At 35.4% G+C, this 21,248-nt stretch overlaps 1 protein-coding gene across 1 annotated transcript in view; it reads left to right on the top strand.

Annotated features, from left to right (window-relative positions):
• sif (guanine nucleotide exchange factor still life) overlaps positions 1–21,248 on the top strand; it is a 653,408-nt gene that overhangs the window by 67,083 nt on the left and 565,077 nt on the right. Inside the window, 2 exon segments of the mRNA XM_074173996.1 lie at positions 911–1,112; positions 18,001–18,132. Of these exon segments, the coding sequence (XP_074030097.1) occupies positions 911–1,112; positions 18,001–18,132 (334 nt within the window).

Below are 21,248 nucleotides of genomic sequence, written 5' to 3'. Positions count from 1 at the left end.
GAGTTCTGAGTTACAGAATGTCTTTGAGATTCTTCAATGAAAACAATACTCTGTTTAGTTTAGAGATCAACCATATATGGTGTGACTTCTGGTTGAGGAATAGAAATTTGAATTGGAAGTACTCATCTCGTTGTTGTTTTCGAAATAACTTTTATTACACACTCTTTTTCTATTATAAAATCTCGAAATTACATGTTCAGTTTGAATTGAAATATATAAATATAGATTATATATTGTTGAAGTAGCTAGCCAGCAACTTCTTGTGTTTTTCATATTAGCTTATCAATCTCATGGTATATAAAACTGATATCATGAACATGAAATCGTCAGCTTCAGCTGAATATTTTCAAGATTATCAACATGACATATAGAAAAAAAGACTCAAAAGTTTTTATTGTGGCATACCCATTTCAAGTTCGAGTTTTTAGAAATAATTCATGCAGAGAATAGAGTTTATCATTGACATATAGGGATGCATTCCATAGTCAAGTAATAGTCAAGTTTTTGATTTCCATACATTTTCAGTTTGTTTTCGATTGTATAATTCACTGATGACTTTTTCATAAAAGCTTTACTGTTTATTGGGAACGAGAAATCTATTTATATCTCTATTGATTAACCCACTACAATTTACTCCATATAGGTTAATAATGTGTTTTCAAAAAATGTATCCCATGAATGAAGTTAACTTTTTTAGGCTGTGATTTTAATTTTTTCTCTCTCTGAGGAACAGTTGAGTCGGTAAGAGTACTCATTTTTTTCACTTTTTCTCGATATTTCTATACACTTTGAACTCAAAAATAAGCGACTTATCTCGACCTCCATATTCTCTCATCCTTTTATAACACCTTCATCCTGAAAAAGTAGCTCCCCTAAAAATGCTTATTAAACGCAGTGTGATTTGTTGCAGTCGCCGTCGTTCAAGTTTTCCCGCAAGGCTTCCTCGTCGTACTCATTGAAGCTGGAGCCGCCCAACAAGCAGAAGTTCAAAACGAAGAGGAAACCCCTCAGCACGCCCGCCTCGCCGAGCCGGCCGGCCAGAGAACCGCAGTGCACGTGCATGACTTCCGAGCAATACGCAAGACTGAAAGCGCAGGATCCGAGATACAGGGGTGAGTTGCAAGTTGAAAGTGATAGATGACGGACATTCCCATGATGTAATGATAAATCAATTCATTAATAATCGAAAAACGTGAATAATACATCACCTTGAAAAACGTTAATGTTTCAAACGGGGACTTGCAGAATTTCAGTGTAATCACACCGTCAGCGACCATGTAAATCCGTCTAGACCTACCTTCTCTCCTCACTTTTTTGGAGGATAGATTTGAACAGAAGATGGACATCAAAAAGGAGTTGTTTATATTGCCCATTGTTTGAAATAGGCTGACGCGGAGTGTGACTTACTACTGGTTGATGCTGGAAGTCACAGCATTTTGGAATTGTCCTCCGAATCAATGGCTTAACCAGCAGTTAAGATCTGCTCATTATAAATAGGAAAGAATGGATTCTTCGGGAAAACATCAATCTACCTGGGGCTCTAAACGACAGTATTGCAGATGGAAAATAATAATTTAAAAACAACAATTGAACTGCAACAAAAAATTTCCATAATGAGGTGACTTAATAAAATGCCTCTGGTCTGGATTTCTGGACATTATGATCTGGAAAGGAATTAAGTTGCTGCCTCCCTTGCAAAGAGAAGGTAATGCAAATACTTTCACTGGACCAGAAACTATCATGCGCATCGCTTTAGGTTTTGCCGAACAAACACTTAAAATGAAATTGTTTATTGAAATATGAAACCTAATAAAATAGAACTCAATACATATACAAGTAATTTGCGAGATATGATTTATTCCTCTATTAACAGAGATTTTCTTGCTAACCATAATAAATACAAACATAAATAAATATACATCTTACAACCAAAAGCAAATATATGAATGAAACAAATAAATATTTGCTATAGGTATGCAATAGATGTGTCACAGTAATAATTTGAGTTGCTAACACAGTTAAAAACTGTTAATATTCAGTAGTTTGATTTTATGTATTTAATCAAAGCATCCTTGAAGTTTCTCACTAAACAAGACTGGAACCTTTATTGGAAGTTTATCAAATTCTAGCAAACTACGATGAAAAGTTGAGTTCATAGATTGCGAATAATGTGTACGAGAGACATATAGATCACTATTGCTACGTGTTGGACAATCATGAATTTTACTAATGTATGTGATGAACTGATTGTAGTAAGATGATGCTACACCAAATGAAATTTTGAAGATGAAAATCATAGAAAAATAAAAAATTATATCTTTAACAGGGAGCCAATCTAAGACTTGATGCATAATTATGATAGGAGTGAGTCTGTTGCATTTCAAAATAATTCGCATACCTCTATTTTGCAACTTTTGCAAGGATTCTATACTATTACCATCGAATAATGATAATAAGTATTATCGTATAATAGACCGTTTTACATCTTTGGAAGCTAACATGAATACTGGCACATATATTGAAGAATAGTTTTTTTGCTATTCTACTGTGTATGTATTGAAAGTGATCTGTGAAGTTCAATGTGTTATCAATCATGAAACTGAGGTATTTGATTTTGAAAGCAATCTCAATGGGCCCATAATAAATTTTAATTATAACTGACGACATGTAGATGCTACTGATTTTATATTGAATTGTGACAATCATTGCCCTAGTTTAATTACAGTTGAGCTTGAATTTATTAACATTTAGAAATACAGATAATTTATCCAAAATACGATTGACTTTCATACCAGCTGGAGATATTTGTTTATCACTTACAGCCAACAGACTATCATCGGCAAACAGAGTATTAAATTCACAATCTCCGGTAAATTGTATATCATTCAGATAAAGTATAAATAGAAGAGGTCCTAGCACACTCCCTTGTGGAACACCTGTATCAACATATTTCACACTTGAGAGTGAGCCATCAACCTTGGTACGTTGGGACCGATTTGAGAGATAACTCTTGAACCAATCAATTACCTTTCCTTTCATACCGTAATACTCCAGCTTATCGATTAAAGTTGAAATATCAATTGTTTCAAATGCCCTTTTGAAATCCAAAGAAATGGCAGCTCTATATTTATTATCATATATAATTTTTTTCCATTTCGAAATAGTTCACTGTTTCACAAGAATGTTTTTTTCTAAATTCAGACTGAAAATCAATTACGAGTTTATTTATCCCAATATATTCGCGAATTTGATGGCACATTTCCGGTTCAATAACTTTTTCAATACCAGGAAGGGTTTAAATAGGTCTGAAAATAACAGATTCATTTTTGTTGTTATTTTTGGTATAGGAATAACTACACTAGCTTTGAGCAACCAGTAGACAAGGAACAATTGACCAAATTGAGGATTATACGACTGATTACTTCAAAAATATTTTCGATACCATATTATTCATGAAATTGGAATAACACCTATTATCAAGGTTGTTTATAATAGTTGTTATTCTTAGATTTTTCAACGTAACCAATTTGAATGCAGATATGGAATTAGTAATGAATGGAAGCCTTCGATTAGACCAATCAACCGATGTCTAGTATACCATCTAGTATACTATCAATAAAAAACGAATTGAATTGCTCAGATATGTCTTCATCAGTGTTTACTCTAATAAATGACTGTTGGCCACGAAAACTATTTCTTTTGGTATTGAGTTTTGTGAAGATTTCAACAACGTTTTCAATGTTTTCCACATCTGTTTTCCGTCATGAGAACATCTATCAATATTATCTTCATAATATTCGACATTCTTAATTTTTAAACAGTTGATTACTTCAGTTCAATACATACTTCTTGTACAGGGACAAGTTAATTGATCTATCGTATTCCGTTATGCAACTTCTGAATGTTTCGTATGCAGTATTTTCAAAGATATCACTTCAAAGTCATACCAAAGAAGTTGATTTTCTCGAGTGGTTATAAGATTTCAGAAGGGATATCAGATCTACTTGTGTTCTTCCATTATCTACAATATTGGAATATATCAAATCCACATCGTTGGTGTCCAAATAACACTCAGAAGGAATCAGTATTTCGTTCACGATATCAAGGCTGTTTTGGGTGAAATTTCTGTATGATTTACTGATTTTATAAGATGTAGACACAGTTTTACTTGATATTGTTGATATGTCATGATCAGTAATTTTTGAAACCTCGTGAACTTTATGACTTATATCGGTATTATTACTTAAAATATAGTCAATCAGTGTACTACTAGTATTAGTACTTCTAGTGTGCTCAGTAACTAATTGCTCGATGCCAGCAGTATCGAAGAATTTTTTAAGATGTTTCACATATACATTGGTGGTGTCCATGAAGTTCAAATCGAAATCACCTATCATTATACATTTTGTATGTTCAGAGAAGAAAAAATTCAGTTCAGTTTTCAAAGTGATTCATAAAAGTACAATAATCTGGTATAAACAACTTATAAAAAACTTTCGATCATGAACATTAATTTTCAATACTGAACACCAATAAACCTGGTCAATCACTATTTTCTTATGAATTTTAACATTATAGTCATAATGTACATAAATCACTACTCCTCCTGTATGTCTAATGGATGAATCACATCTAACTACTTTGTAATCATGCATGTCTATTTCAGAATTGTGTTCAATTGTCAGTTTCTTTCCCTTGAAATTTTTTCTGCAATAGTCGGTATGCCATTCATAAATTCAATTGTTTTATTTACTTCTCCATTGTTTGGAAGCTCGATGGTCTCAATAGATGAGTAGTATTGTTTCTGCATGATGGTTTGGTTTCCAAAGAGTGCAAAGAACTAGGGTTTGATACTATATCAAAAATTGAGATTCAAAGAACAGGTTAATATTTGGGAAAGAAAGTTTTTGGCTTTCTACTACTCCATCTGATACAAAAAAAGGGGATGAGAGAATCTTCCAAAGAAAGGAAGGAAGTAATCAATTTGAAACTCTATACATGAATGTGTAGATCATGCAAAGAAGTAACTTTCAGACACAAACTGAAAGAAAGTCCTCCTGAAACAGCTACTTTCATATAAACATTGAATTACACGAAAGAAAATAATTCTTTCGAAACAAATACTTCTATATGAACACTGGATTATACAGAAGATACTTTTCTCTACTCAGTTTGTATTTCAAACATTTGTTGTGGAATAAGAATAAGATTCTACTTTTAATGAATGGTAATAAATTGTACTCACATGGAACACTGTCACCCTCACTGGTATACACCGATGTTTCGCCTTAAGACACTTGCCCTAAGGCTCTTCAGTACCAAATTGGATAACATTATAGAAAATACACACACTTCATTCATGAATTACGATTTTGAATGTCACGGAATAAGCTTGATCTGCTTATGTCATCGATGACATCGTAATGACATTCATTCACCCATTTGATTTAATCCCAGCCAAGAGGAATCTTATTTGAATTGAAGGGCAAGCATATTTGTTGCAGCAACTTTGTTCTTCCCCGACAGTTCCGATGACCAGATCTGTCAGAGTTTGTGCTGATACTTGCCGCGGAGAGAGTTCTTCACTGGTGTTACCTCTTGTGAGTGTCGTTGTTCCACCCCGAAGTAAGTATATGTCTCTCCGGTATCCAGAAGGTGTATAATGCTTCCATCTACGCATCGTCCTATTTCGAGAAAGACCACTGCACATTTGTCTATCCCGAATTTCATACTGATAGCATGCGTGTACTCTTCCACCACCCTCAACGACTCATCGAGATCCTTCTCCTAAGAGGCATAAAGTTTAAGATCATCCATATAAAACAAAAGAGTGACCTTGTGCCTCCGGTTTCCGGGGGTGCCACAGTTATACCCTCGAGTATTTCTGAGCGAAACGGATAATGGCAATAGTGAGATGCAGAAGAAAAGGGGACTGAGGGAATCGCCCTGAAATGCACCCCTTCTGAAAGTGACCCACACTGTTTGGACTCTGGCTTGACTAGATGTTAAGGTGAAGAGAGTTCGCCAGAGTGGTATCAGTTGTTCAATGCATCTCATTATTTTGTCAGGTACCTCAAGGCATCTGAGCAAATGCAAGATGAGCTCATGCGATATTGTTTATCCAGGCCATAGAGGAGTTGCGCTTATATTGTATAGAGTCCTGGGTTAAACATCTATCGATGAGCAGGTTCTCTTTACATTCAGCGACTCCTATTTTTGACTCTCAATGCTCATCTATCCGTTCGAACACTTGGTCTACTGCGGTGAGTATTTGTGTGTATAACATGCTTGTAAACAACTTATAACAAGAATTCAAGCATGTTATCGGTCTGTAATTCATAGGAATCGACAAATTCCTGCTTTTGGGGATAAGAAGCCATGAATTGAAAATTCTGGCTAGATGACGTTGAGTGCTTGGTAGTTTTTTCCACCAATAAGTGTTCAGCCCATCTGGGCCTGAAGCAGCATAGTTCTTGGAACCCACAAGGGCTCTTCGAACGTCATCCGGGGTTATCGGGTTGCGCAGGTCATTGAGCTCAGGCTTTCGAAGCTTTCTGTTGAAAGCTTCGAACTGCGTTAGGGCTGGAATGTCTAAGTTGAGTGGCTGCGGGTGTTCATAGATATTCTTCCAGAAAGATTCCACCTGATCAGCGGTCGGCGGAATATCCACAACACGTGGACGCTCTTAGAATAAGCGAGAAGGATTCTCGCGGAACCTGAGATTTTCCGCGATACTTTTCGCTCCCCTCACTAGTGACTCCTTAGCAGCCATCAGCATTCGTATCCTATCAAGGCAGTGCTGTTTGGTGGTCAGCAGCACGCCTTGACTCAAAGTGCGAGGGATACGTGGTAGTTTGGCGGCTTTTCGCCGCACTGTGAGCGTGAATGGCCTGTTGGTCGCCCTGTTATCCATCACACATTGGATACGAGACGCGTATTGTCTCGTCGACGTGATCTTTGCTTCCATCTTGTATACACGCCATTCTCTTTTCCGAAACGCAAGGCCGGGATTTCGTCCTTTCGATTCGGAAAGCGATTGGACGACGCTATACACGGCGGTATTGATTTGCCAGATGTCAGCCTCTTCTGTTAGAACACTATGAACCTTCGCATCCAAACAAGCCAGTTCTTGTGGCTTCAGGGGCCTAAAAGTGTGGAGCGCCCTGCGTGTTCTGATTAATTCATTGGTGGCATGATGCGAGTCTTCTCTCCAGCCGTGCCAACGGGTGGTAGAACTGTCACTTCGTTAGCAGGCTGGGAAGGAGCTATATAGCCCTGCCGCCGAGATGAGATACGTAATCCCTAAGGTTTTAGGCGGAAAAGGCGGCGAGCTCCGGATGTGTTTCACACCACAGAGCATGCAATCTCGCCATGTACCCTATTTGCGCAGGCTCACTACCCTCGTAACAATGTATAAGGTTATGTCTTAGCTCATGCGTCCACTCAAAGCGTTCGTTTCCATTGCCAGGGTTGTTATTGGTGGACAAATCATCGTTATGGACCCCCCACCACCTTGCCTGTGACCTTCATTATTATTATTATTATAATTATTAAAAATCACTCTACCAGGGACTTTAATTCTTGTTTTATCCTTCAGTAAATGGGTGGCTTCATCTCTGTTGCTCAGTATAATCTCAATGTCTCTGATTTTATTACCAGTGTATTTTCAAAGTTTAAAAGTTTTTTAGTCACTTCCGCTGCAAGATCATCAAGAAACTTTTCCACATTTTTTCTATCGTCTTTAGCTAACATTACACACTATTGAGTTAGATGTTCTAACTTGTCTTTCATTTATTTCTTGGATAATATCGTTGATATTACAATCACTGCTCAATTCCATATTTGACAATTTTTCTTTCAGTTTTCTATTCTCTTTCATTAAAACTTCATTAATTTCAATGACTTCATTCAGTTTTTGAATAATCAGTGGTACTGTTTTGAATTGCTCTCTACACTCCGGACAGAAAATCAGATTGCGTTTTTTGATTACGATTGCTTTTAATTCAGAACCGGATGGTTCCGAGCATTTTCCGTGAATCACTGTTGCACAAGTGACAAATCGCCACTGGGTCATTTACATTTGAAACATAAAATTTTATCAGCCATATTATGATTATCTCCACATTTAGACAATTAAATCCGGTCCGGCTCTGTTAATTGCTTTTCACAACCCGAAAAACATCACTGAACTACAAGAAAAGTTTCAGATTTCTGGTGATCTGTATAACATTTATATAAAAAATCTCCGGAGTTAGAATAATAGGTTGGGTTCATTATTTACCAAGAGAAAATGAAGTTATTGAGGTGACTTCTGTATTATTTGCCAAGGGATTCCATCGTTTATGGATATAGCCGATAAAAAATCACCCATGCGGACATTTCCAGAAAATCAACAATGGTTCACAATCAATTTTATAAGTAAGAGCAGTTTCAAATTATTTTCTAGTTTCCATGAAATTTGCCAATAATAGGGAGAATTGTTTTGTTTTTATTTTCGGTTCGCTAACAGATCACGTTTCTGAAATGTTTCATCTGGATTTTAACTGAAAACATTTTCTCTTCTCTTTCCATCATCCCTAAATAAATTGCCTCTCACACGGCATTGCACGTTTGAAAAAGAGTCAAACTTTGTTGGGGATTTGCCTTGATGAAGAAGTTGTCTTATGTAGGACGGACAAAAAAGACAGTGTAAGATATCCATGCCTAAAGTATTAAGTTGTTTCGTGCACGAGTCAATTTTATTAATACGATTATTGCCATTCGAAATCTTATTACAAAATTATCGAAATTCGATAATTTTGTAATAAGATTACAGAGCAGTGTAAACTTTTGAGAGGTAGTAAATCTTCAACGAATATTTTCCATAGAGTAACTGGCAAAATTATGGAACAAATTCGTTATTTCACAAGCAATGTACTTTTAACAAAATTCCAGCAATAGGTCGATTCTTATTTTTGAATGCTGATTTTTAAATGTATATTCTGTAGATATTACGTCACTGATTTCGATGTAATGTCGTCGTTCATGATTTTGTTAGATTGTAATATAGGTCTTGTGATACTTCACCTGTAAGGTCTTCTGATACTGCATTCAGTATTGATCATCAATTTGATATCTTTGTACTGGTTGACCAAATTGATTTTATTTCAGTGGGAGAATAACCTCATATCAAAAAACAAACCAGTTGAATGAGATGTTCTGTCATATCAGTCTCTTGACAATAAATGAATCTACGGATACATTTCTCTAGCACAATGCGAATAACTTTTCGGGTAATTCTGCTGATTTCGACCCTGATTTGATTTCTCAACTTCTCTGAATTTTGCGGTCTACATACGAGTTTCTGAATATCTGTTTTCTTAGGAAGTGGATTTATAGACGCGGAACGAAAGATTGGCGTTCAAGATCTCCAGACTGAATCCACTAGATTTTTCCTGTGGAGTTATTTGAAATCGATATTCTATGACGTTACTACGTTGAAAATAGTAACGTAATATCTTCAGAATATATATTTGAAAATCGGTAATCAAAAATAAAAATGGAATTATTTCAAGGATTAATGTCAAAAGTGCTTTGCTTGTGGAAAACAAAATTGTTCCATAATTTAACCGCTCACTGTATATGAATAGTAAGTAGATGAAGCATTCATCGATGGAAACTTCCATAGTCACACGAGGAAAGAAGAGTTGGAAAAAAATGTCTGTTCCTTTACCTAGTGACGCTCTAGCAGAGAACCTGGAGTGTGCGACTGACGTAACTATAGAGGGTGTTACAAATTCGATCCTCACCATTGGGATCTCGGAAATTATGAGTGATACGAAGATGATTGAATAGAGGCAAATTTGCACATTTATCTGACTAACAATATGCCGTTGAGAAAGTTCTGAAATTCTCAGTGTATCCGTAGATATCCGGAAAAAACAGAAATTTCGGAAAATGGTTTTTTTATTTTTTTCTGGCTCTATTCTTTAAAGGATGCAAAGTAAATTGCACTTCCACATTGCCACTTCTTCCTTGCTACTTAACGGTGTTTTCAGATATTCTATCCGACGTTTCGTCGTCCGGTCACCATCATCAACTTAATTTTTTCTCATGGGCGCTACTAGAACTCTTTCTGTTTTGCATAGGACCAGATTTAACCTTCTCAACGATGTATCATAAGTTAACATTCTTTTTCGAAAAATTGGAGATATCGAAAAAAAAATATTTCTTATCATAATTGGCTATAACTTTGATGTTTCTATTTTTGACTTTCAATTTGTTACACTCAATTACATTTTGGTATTGTACAAGTCATTGGCAAAAATTGCTTTCAAGAATGATGAAAAGAGAGATATGATACAAATTTATTATAAATATTATAGAAACAGTGTTAGAACATCGGAAATGTATTTAAATTTGTATCCTTAAAGACGTCAACCACATCAAACTATGTTTAAGTTATTGGATAGAAATCTCACCGAGTTTAGTTCATTTGAAAACCCGAGGAAAAAATACGGAGACAGAGTGGACCAGGAAACTAAATTCTGAAAGTTTCATCAACCAACTATTTTTGATAAGTGAGTAATTCAGTTTCGAATATATGGAACTATTTTTTTTCGCACCGAAGGAACGTATGGTACGCAGATTCGTTTGAGCACGTCGATAGATATACTTTCGAAGAATATATTCTGAAATTTTCATTAACAAACTATCTTTTATAGTCAGAAATTTGACTTTTTTTGAGTAATTCAGTTCCGAATATAAGGAACTATTTTTTTCGCACCGAAGGAACGTACGGTATGCAAATCTGTTCAGGCACGTCGATAGATATACTTCCGAAGAATATATCCTGTGATTTTCATCGACAAACTGTTTTTGATAAGTGAGAAATTTGACTTTTATGAGTAATTCAATTCCGAAAATACGGAACTTTTTTTTTCGCACCGAAGGAACGTATGGTACGCAAATTTGTTTGAGCACGTCGTTAGATATACTTTCGAAAAATATATTCTGGAATTTTCATCGACAAACTATTTTTGATAAGTGACAAATTTGACTTTATTGAGTAATTCAGTTCCGAATGTACGGAACTATTTTTTGTCGCACCCAAGAAACGTGTGGTACGCAAATTTGTTTGAGCACGTCGATAAATATACTTTCGCAGAATATATTCTGAAATTTTTGTCAAGAAACTATTTTTGATAAGTGAGAAATTTGATATTTTGTGGATGAGTCTTTCCTGGGCATTCGGTATTGTTCAACGCAGGATATTTCAAATGACATACTTTTTACAAGTCATAAATTTTTTACCGAGAAACCAATTTTCCAGTTCCCATACGCTACCTGTTTCGGTACAAATGAATTTTTCCTGAATAATATTATACTCTTTTTTACATTTCTTTTCGGTATTAATGTTTGTATTGGGACAGTTTGCTGATATAATGAGTTTATGTAGAAAGCTGACTCATTTATTCGACATGTTTCAATAATATATCGTGTTTTTGAAATGATAACATCGAAATACAGGTAAAATTGTTAATATTCACAATATGGCAACACTGTTCGCAAATCTCATTCCAAACCCTGTTCAATTGTCCTTCGTCATAAACTGTGGATGAAAAGTTGTGGGTAACTTCACACTAATACAACAAAAGCGGTTTGAAATGTTACAAAATACACATATCTCAAAAACTGCATCCAGATGGTCTCGAGAGGCGATTAGAATTTTGTAATTGGCTAATAAGAAGGAGACCTGACTTTCCTTTTTTTCTGGAAAATGTAATTTGGACAGATGAAAGCACTTGCACTTGTGGGATATTCAACCGTAATAACGAACACATTTGGAGCAAAAACAGCCCCTAGCACTTCCGAGAAATTTGACCTCAAATGCAATTCAGAGTCAACGTGTGGGCAGGAATTTACAAAGATAGAATTTTGGGTCGTCATTTATTTGACGGAATTCTGAATGGAGAAACCTATCACCAGTTTCAAATGTCGATTTTTGAAGACTACTTGGATGATCTATCATTGGCTAACTATAACAACATCTGATTTCAACATGATGGTGCTCCACCGCACAGTACCAGACGAGTATGTAATTACCTGACTGAAAGGTTTGGTGATAAATGGATAGGGAATAATGGGCCAGTGAGCTGGCCAGCAAGGTCTCCAGACTACATTCTTATGGGGTATACTGAAAAATAGAGTTTATTGTCAGAAGGAAATAATATTGAGGACCTTCAACACAACATTGTTATAGAGTTCGGAGATTGAGGAGGAGAGAAATTAATCGTGCAGTGAATAATATTCGAAGAAGGGCATTGTTGTGTTATCAAGAACATGGCTATCATTTTAAGCATTTGCTGTGATTTACTTCTGCCTTTACATTTTATTCAAATATTGTTATTTGTTCAAAGTTTTATTTTCATTGAAAATGACACAAAGTCTAATTTACTTCATACACCCCTCATTCATCAAATTTTGATTGTTGATTCTGTCTTTGTTTTTTTACTGTCTTTTCAAAGGAACCAAACTTGGTGAGATATTGATCCAATAACTTGATCATCGTTAGATGTGGTTGTCGTCTTTCGGGATACAAATTTAATTACATTTTCAATGTCCTAACACTGTTTCTATAGTATTTGTAATAAATTTGTATCATAACTTTTTTATTTCATTCGTGAAAGCCATTTTTCGACAATGACTTGTACAATACCAAAATGTCATTGAGTGTAACAAATTGAAAGTCAAATTTAGAAACATCAAAGTAAAAGCCTTTTATAATAAGAATAAATTTTTTTCAATACCTCAAATTTTTCGAAAAAGAATGATAACTTATGATACATCATTGAAAAGGTCAAATCTGGTTCTATTCAAAACAGAAATAATCCAATATAGCGCTCATAAGAAAAACTAAAGTCGATGATGGTGCCCGGAAGACGAAACGTCGAATATCAAATCGGAAAATCGGAAAAACGTTATGTAGCAGAGAAAAAGTGGCAATGTGGAAGTGCAACTTATTTTCGAATAGGATTTCAAAACTTCCTCAACGACATATTGTTAGTCAGGTAAATGCGCAACTTTGCCCCAATTCAACCAACCTCTCATAGTTTCCAAGATGCCAATGGTGAGAATCGATTTTAAAAGACCGTGTATGTAACATAAATAATTTTCTGGTCACTAAAATATTACCTCTGAATGAAAGGTAACATCGAGGTATGAAATAATAATTCTACGACGTTCAAACGTGTTTTTGATGGCAGTCGTAACGAAAATGAGTCAAATACCATTACCTCCTTCATATTTAAAAGCAATAAACTTCACAGCAAAAGATGTATAGATAGAATTGACCAATGCTAATCGCATTGACGTTGAACATTTCTTCTCATGAAGATGAACAAGCATTAAATCCTCGAATGATTCAGAAAGCAGATCTTGTTGGAAACTATAAAAAGGCCAAGTGTGAATTTTGATCGCTAGAAGCAATGGGCAGTTATTCCACGGAGATACTTGTACATCTTACATATACAGAGTCATCCCTTACGTCTATTTCTTTCGCATCAAACGATAGTTGGATCATCATGGAGCTGTTCAAGTATATTCAGGATACACGTCTTCGAAAGGATCATCTAGAATTTGGGGGTTCTTCCATCCGGACTTTTCCATTTACCAGTGGGTAGGTCACCTCGAATGCTCATGAAGTTCCATTGGAGTCAGTAGCCCTTTTCCTGCTGACCGTGCTTGGAAATATCCTGCCATTCCGGCCTCACTCCTTTGGTCATCCATTTCCGTACAGTTTTCAAAACCGGATCCCTCTTCTGCGCTTCAATGAACTCTTGCCCCGTTATGAAGGTACTGCCACCCTCAGAGGTTGTTAATGATCGTACCACACCATGGTCAGGTGATTTTCCAGGTTTCCTGTCCGCATCCCTAAACAAGGGGCCCTAACAGATTGCTACCCTCCGGGACGGAGGGAACCCGAAGCGACGAAAGGTAGGGCTGTCTATAAAGGAGTCTCTGCCCGCTACCTTATCACGTTTGGTGGAAAGTTCTTCTTCTAGTAGCTGGGTATTCTTGTCTTTCTGGCGTTGGCAAAAATTTGCATCCGGATGTCAGGCATGGTCTTCTTGGGAGGCTATCTGCGTTTTTGTGACTCTTTCCTTTTCGATGTTGAATTTTAAAATCGTGAGTTTGTAACTTTTTGATCCACCTTGCTGTTTGTTTTTCTGGGGTTTTGAAGTTGAAGAGCCACCAAAGTACTGAGTGGTCTGACATGATGAAAAATTCAAGATGATTTAAAAAGGAGTGATAGTGATCCTCCACTTTGACCACTGCAAGGAGTTCTTTTCTCGTGACGCAATAAATTCTTTCGGACCTTCTCAGATACTTATTAAAATAACTGATGACGACTTCTTCTTCCTCATGTACCTGAGAAAGTACTGCTCTTATTCCATGTTGGTATGCATCCGTGTCCACTATAAATTTGCCCCCTTACTTTGGGTATGCCAGATTCGGGGCACTGGTTACATGTTTTTTCAGGGAAAAATGCTTGCTGGCAGTCTGAATACCAAATGAAGGGGGTTTTTCTTTCCGTCAAGCTATGCAGTGGTCTGGCAATTTTTCCCAAATTCTTTCACGAAACGCCGGTAGTAGCTACACAGTCCAAGGAATCTTTCTACGTCGTGCTTGCTCTTCGGTGTTGGCCATTCTTGCACTGCCTTCATTTTTTCTGGATCTGTTTCAACTCCTTTAGACAACACAACGTGTCCCAATACATTCACCTTTTCCTGGATGAGACCGCACTTCTTGGGGTTGATCTGTAATTGAACATTCAGCATCCTTGTGAAAATACTTTTCAAATTTGACAGATGTTTGTCAAAACTTTTTCCGGTGACTGTAATGCCATCGAGATAGACCGGGCATATTTTCCAGGGGAGTCCTCTCAACATCAACTTCATCATGTGTTTTAATGTTGCGGTTGTATTGCATAATCCGAATGGCATAAACTTAAACTGGTATAATCCATTGCCGGCGGACAAGGCAGTCTTCTCCTTAACCTCTGGGCGAACGGCCTCCTTTCAATATCCTCTTTTCAGATCTAATGCTGAGAACCATCTGCCTTCGGTCAATATGTTCAGGTTGTCGTATATTCTGCGGAGAGGGTAACTGTCCTTTTTGGTGAAATCATCAAGCGTCCTGTAGTCTACGCAAAATCTCATCGATCCATATTTTTTAGTCACTAACAGAACAGGTGACGACCAGGGGCTCTCGATTACTCCTCTCTCCAACATGTCCCTAACAATAGATACAGCTTGGTCTTGCTTCGTGAAGGGAAGTCGTTTCGGTGGTTGTCGTATGGGCTTGACATCGCCAGTATTTATGCGATGTTGAACTAATTCCGCTTGACCAATGATTTTGACCTTCTCAAACATATCGTTCTCTTCCCCTACAAATCAAGTTACCTTACATAGTTCTTCTTCAGACAGATGGCTCCAGGTCTTCTTCAAAGAGTCTATGAGTTCCTTTGCGGGTTGTTGAGCACGCTCTGGAAGGAATTTTTTTCTATTCTAGCGATTTCCACGACAGGATCGCAGGTACTTATTACTTGCCCTTTATTGAGGGTTACCCTATTGTTATTAGGGTTGATTATTCTTAATGGAATAGTTTGATTGTTACCATTCACGAGGAATCTGGTCACGATAATTCCTGCTTCAGAGCTGTTGGATAGCTTTATCAATGATGTGCTCCAGCCGCCAGCAATTTCCGCTTGAATAATCTTCTTGGTGTTGAGGGAGATTCTGGAATCTTGGAGCTGTCATAAGGCTAAGAGGGCACGTCAAGAAAAATTTTCTCATTTCCAACCTTTAACAGTTTTCTTTATGTCCAACAGGAATCCATAGGGGGACATGATGTCTAGTCCCAAAATGAATTCGTCGATGATGTTGGCCACTAATACCTTAGTTTCTATTTCGCAGTTTCCGAGCCCAAGTCTCACTTCCGCTTCTCTATAGACTGTCTATCTATCTCAAGTGGCTGTTTTCAGGACAGATACTACAGATACTTTCTTCAAACTGCTTCTATTGGAGATGTCGGCTCTAATTACTGACCTCGTTACTCCAGTATCGATGGTGAAAAAGCACTGATGATTACAATACAATACAATTCATCATAGTATAATACTTATAAGTATACAATACTTACCTTAAGATAAGTATTGTATTATTTCTTAGCATTTTTTTGATAGTCTGAATTGTTAAATATGGCAAGTTACTGATAAATAGAACATTTTTCAATTCAAAAAATACTTTGATTTTACGCAGTAACTTATCAGAGTAAACTAAAAAATTGTCCTTTCTACACTTGTATAAAGTTTTCTATTATAATTATTATATGTTTCAGATTGTGAAAGGTAACAAATACCCAAAAAAAGGACTAATGAAATGCATCACGAAACATTGTCAACTACCTTTCAAACAAATAATAGTAGTATTTGTTGACCATTACCGAATTATCTCTCGGCAATTACTCTGGAACTAATAATAATAATAATAATAATAATATTTATTCACCATTTGTGATACATAGCGTATATATGGTAGGTCAATGATTATTTACAAAAAACAGTACGTCACTTATGAATAAAATTATGGGATCAAAGCTTGAATAAAAATTAATATTTGCATATACCTACAAAGGTATAGGTATAGATATATAAAATGCTAATTAAAAAATGAATAAAAAATGTGGCAATTTTGCTTGCCGTAGTCAAATAAATATATGTAATAACTGGTACTGAAAGTAAAGAAATCAGTGTTATGTTGATTCTGTTGTGCCAATATATTACTAGATTCAGCCGTAATTATTGATAATTAAATATGGGGTCAGGAAGGGACAATTATTCTTCTGGTTCTTATCGGCAAAATATTCAGAATATCAGGAATATTTTATATAAAGTGAAAACTCGGGTTGAGGCTTAAACTTTGTTGATAGCTTGGTATGAGATTTGATCGAAAACGGTATTAGATCATCATGAACTATAATACAAAGGACGAGTTGAACAGAGTGGTCTATGCTATGGTTGTGAGTGAAGAAAGTTGCCCACAGGTGACATTTTGAATGTTTGACTACATCTGATTTGTTTGGAACTGAGTGAAACAGCGTCTGTCTTTTATAAAACAGTAAGTTATCACAAAACTTTATGAGATGAACTTTTGAATCTGATAGAACAAGTAGATTCTGAAAAAACTATTACATCACAAAAATATTTCTAGGAAAACAGGTACTTAGTTATTGGCATTTCATTGAAATTAATTTACCAATGGTGAGTGAATATATTATTGTTGGTCGTTCGAAATGAAAACTTGGAAGTTTGTGTTCATTGATTGCAGCAAGTTTAATTTTTGTTCTTGATTTTCTATATGTAATATGTCCTAGTGTATGAAATCGTGGTAAGCATATGTGGAATTGGTTTCCATCAAAAGACAATTATTAGAATATTTATAAATTTTATGGTTTCCCAGAAGTGATATTGTATTGTAATTGTTATTACAAGAAAATTATTATAATTATTATCATGGATACAGTTGCAATACTAGACGAGATGTCTTCCATTTTGATACAAATTCAATGTTTTTATTCGAAAATACCAGAAGTTCCATAATAGTACTTGGGTTCATCGAAAATCTTCTTTGAATATTTGTGATTCATGAATTCATCTGCAATGAAGATTAAAATAATGGAAGCCTTTGAATCATCTCAATATCTATAACTGTAGGAAAATGCAGGTTTACGAGAAATAACTTTCTGATCTTCAAAACGGTGTCTCTGACTAAAAAGGGTGCATATCACTGTCAATAGATATTTTCAAAAATATTGCATCAGCTTTCTTCTTGTGAACAGAAAAAATTGGCTAGTCAGAAATACTTCAAAGAGTTCAATGTTGTCGTCAGCTTATTTATTATATTCTTTATTTGAATATTCATTCATCAGACAAGTTTTTTGAATACAGTTTTGTTTCAGGATCTTCCACCCTACCTAGGGCAACAACACGAACGACTGACACAGACGGACGGACGGATAAAGTTACAGCTGCAACTTCTTCTACTAGCCTCTACGATAATGTTGGTGCTACTCAGACTGGATCTACACAAGGTGAATACACACAAGGTAATGATTCTTTATATACTTCTATAGAATCCTTGTTATTGTATAGAGGCATTTTTTCACCAGTGGAATCTGAAGGAAAAATCGTGTGATATAAATTAAATGTGAATTATTCAACTGTACTAGTCTTATATCTTATAGGAACTTCTACTAGTTATTGTTGATTGTGTGTATGGATAACGCCAGCTGTACCAATCTCATTTTTCAAAAACTAAAAAAAACTACTACGTAATAATATAACAGGTGTAAAGTTCTGAAACAGATTCTGATTTCCTCGTCAATAAAACTCTCATCATTTTTTCACAAGATTTTTATATTTGTAATACATAAAAATCATGTGCACTGGAAAACTATGTTGCTCAACACTGCAATGTATATTAATTTGAGAAAACCATTTTATCAAATCCGAAATTTCAGGCAATTGGTTTTTGAAATATGTACACTTTCCAGTTGATAACTTCATTGAAAACTGACGTAAATGAATGAATAACTACTAAGGAAGTATTTACCAACCTCTATCTGAATACTATTTGAAATACTTCAACCTGAAGTGTGCTGTTGGACCAAGCGATATTGTTATACTTGTGATGGACTGTTTGGAACCATTGTTGTAGCAATGAATATTATTGGAGTTTTTCCCAACACTAAACGGTTATTTTAACACCTCGACACATGTTTCGATCACCAAGTGATTATTTTCGAAAGGAAGATTAAAGTAAATATACTTGCAATGTTATCCTTATTTATTTATACTTCTGGGTACCTGTGTCTTAGGTGTCTTGATCTAATTCAACAATATTGCCTTATGTACTAGTCTTCAATTTATTTTACAATGTGTCCTTATAATAATCAAAATATTATTTTGACAAGCTATATAGTATACTATTAGGTATTGGTCAACCATCGTTATTCATAATATTACTATGTTTACTAATTTCTACACTGTTATAGGCATCTAGATGCCTGTTGTTGTTAACTTGTCTAACTAATCTTCATGAACTAGAGTCTATGGAATGGTTTTGTTGCAAAATATGATGGGCGACTGCTGATTTTTCTGGTCTTCCATATTTTAGGTGTGTTAAGTGTTCCTTATACAGCGTGACTCACGGTCGATGGTAGGTTAGACGTTTCTGGAAAATGCAAAGCATGCTTTTTCTGAAAATTTCACTTCTCACATTTCCTTACCTGTTCTATCGATCTAAAATATTTTCAGCATTGCGGCGTTGCCCCTTCTATCAAAAAGTCCTAGTAATTATAATTTTTTAAATGGAACACTCCGTATATTAATACATTTTTGGAATTGCTGTAGTATTTTAATACTTTTTTGTTGATATAATCCTATACCTATCTCTATCTGTTTTCGAGATAAATAATAGATTGTGCTAAATATGGTCCAAAACATAGCCTTATTGAAATTAAGTACATCAGTACTCTCAATTCATGAAAAGTTGATATTTTGATGATAGTTTGGACAAACTCAAAATATTCAAATAACATCAAGAAATTGACTCCATATCATACAGGGCGTGCTAAAATTACTATCATTTCTATTGTGCATAAAAGTAGTCGAAAGTTCATTTTTTCAAACGAAACCCCCTGTATATTACTCGATAAATTGAAAGACGGTGAAAAATGCTTCAAAATTATATACATGTCTTTATATCTAAATCGTCAAGTTTTCTTAATAAAGCCGTTTTTGTGGAAAAATAGTTATTCACGTTTTACCTACAAGTGTTGAAAGTGGCATTTTATTTTGTGAGTGGGGATTATTGCAAAACGAGCGTCAGCAAGTGGAGTAAACTCACGAGCAAAATAAAATCACTATTAGCAAATGTATCATAGGGTCCATTGGATTTGAACACACGATCTTTGGATAAAAAGGCATATGTTACAACTACATATGCCAACTCACGTTATTTTAAGGCGGATTATTGGTTAGTCATGAAGGACTTTCTACAGTTGGACTGAATACTACTTTGTCATCGTCAGTAACTTCACAGGGATTCAATATTACCAATAGCACGAACTGCATGTGTGAACTTTTCTAAATGATTTTTGGTAGGTGTTCTGATTGAAGTGTTTCTATCAAAGAGATTTTCAATAACAGTTGTACAAAAAATAATTTTTAAAGAATTTGATTTCTAGGTAGCCGTGGAAATATCAAGCTTATGACAGTTTGGTGACTTTTATAAGTAATTGATAAATGTTTATTGACGGTGTTTCAAAAAATCGCCAAAAATGAATGCAAATATTGATTATTCAAACGAAGTTCTTATGAAATTATCTATTATACACGGACAGTGTGATCAAATCATTGATCACTTGTAGAAAATTCAACCAAATGTATTCTGAATTAACACCAATGAACGAGAGGAAGTTTGTAAGATTACAAAATAATTTCTTTAACTATGGCTCCATGTTAAAAGCGCCTTCAACATTATCAAAACCTGTTTCTTCAAATGAGGACAATACTGTTAACGTTTTGGCATATCTTTATGCATATCCAGAAGCTTCCATTCGCAGTGCAGAAAAAGATTTAGGTGTATCACATGCTTCAGTACAACGAATTTTGAAAAATCACGGAATGCATCCGTATAAATTTACCAAAGTCCTCCTCCTCTAAAAGCAGAAGACTTCGAATGTAGAATGCATTTTTGTGAATCCCATTTGATTCACACACAGGAAGATCGGGAATTTTTGTCAAAAATAATTTGGAGCGACGAATCAAAATTCACGAGGGATGGTATTTTCAATAGAAGGAATAAACATTTTTGGGCTGATAATAATTCTCATGTTACAAAACAAATGGGTTTTTAAGAAAAATTTGACCTGAATATTTTCTGTATTCTGAAGAACAATAAAATTAGCTCTTTTATTTATGAAGACACACTGAATGCAGAGAGATATCTCCAAATATTAAGGAAGACTATAACCGATTTTCTTGAAAATTTGCCTTTAGAGGAATAAAGGATTCAACTGGACGGAGCGCCAGCTCATTCCACCCAGGAAGTTTCCAGGAAACTTGACGAACTCTTCGACGATCGTTGGTTTAGGCGTTTAGGGCCGTGGGATTGGCTACCGAGATCACCCGATCTCACGCCACT

This window comes from Leptinotarsa decemlineata, unplaced genomic scaffold (genome assembly GCF_025532065.1).
Source record: "Leptinotarsa decemlineata unplaced genomic scaffold, Ldec_3_MD MMD2_tig00000505_RagTag_RagTag, whole genome shotgun sequence".
Taxonomy (NCBI): domain Eukaryota; kingdom Metazoa; phylum Arthropoda; class Insecta; order Coleoptera; family Chrysomelidae; genus Leptinotarsa; species Leptinotarsa decemlineata.
Note: the sequence above shows the minus strand (reverse complement) of the source record. Positions and strands in the feature narration are given on the sequence as shown.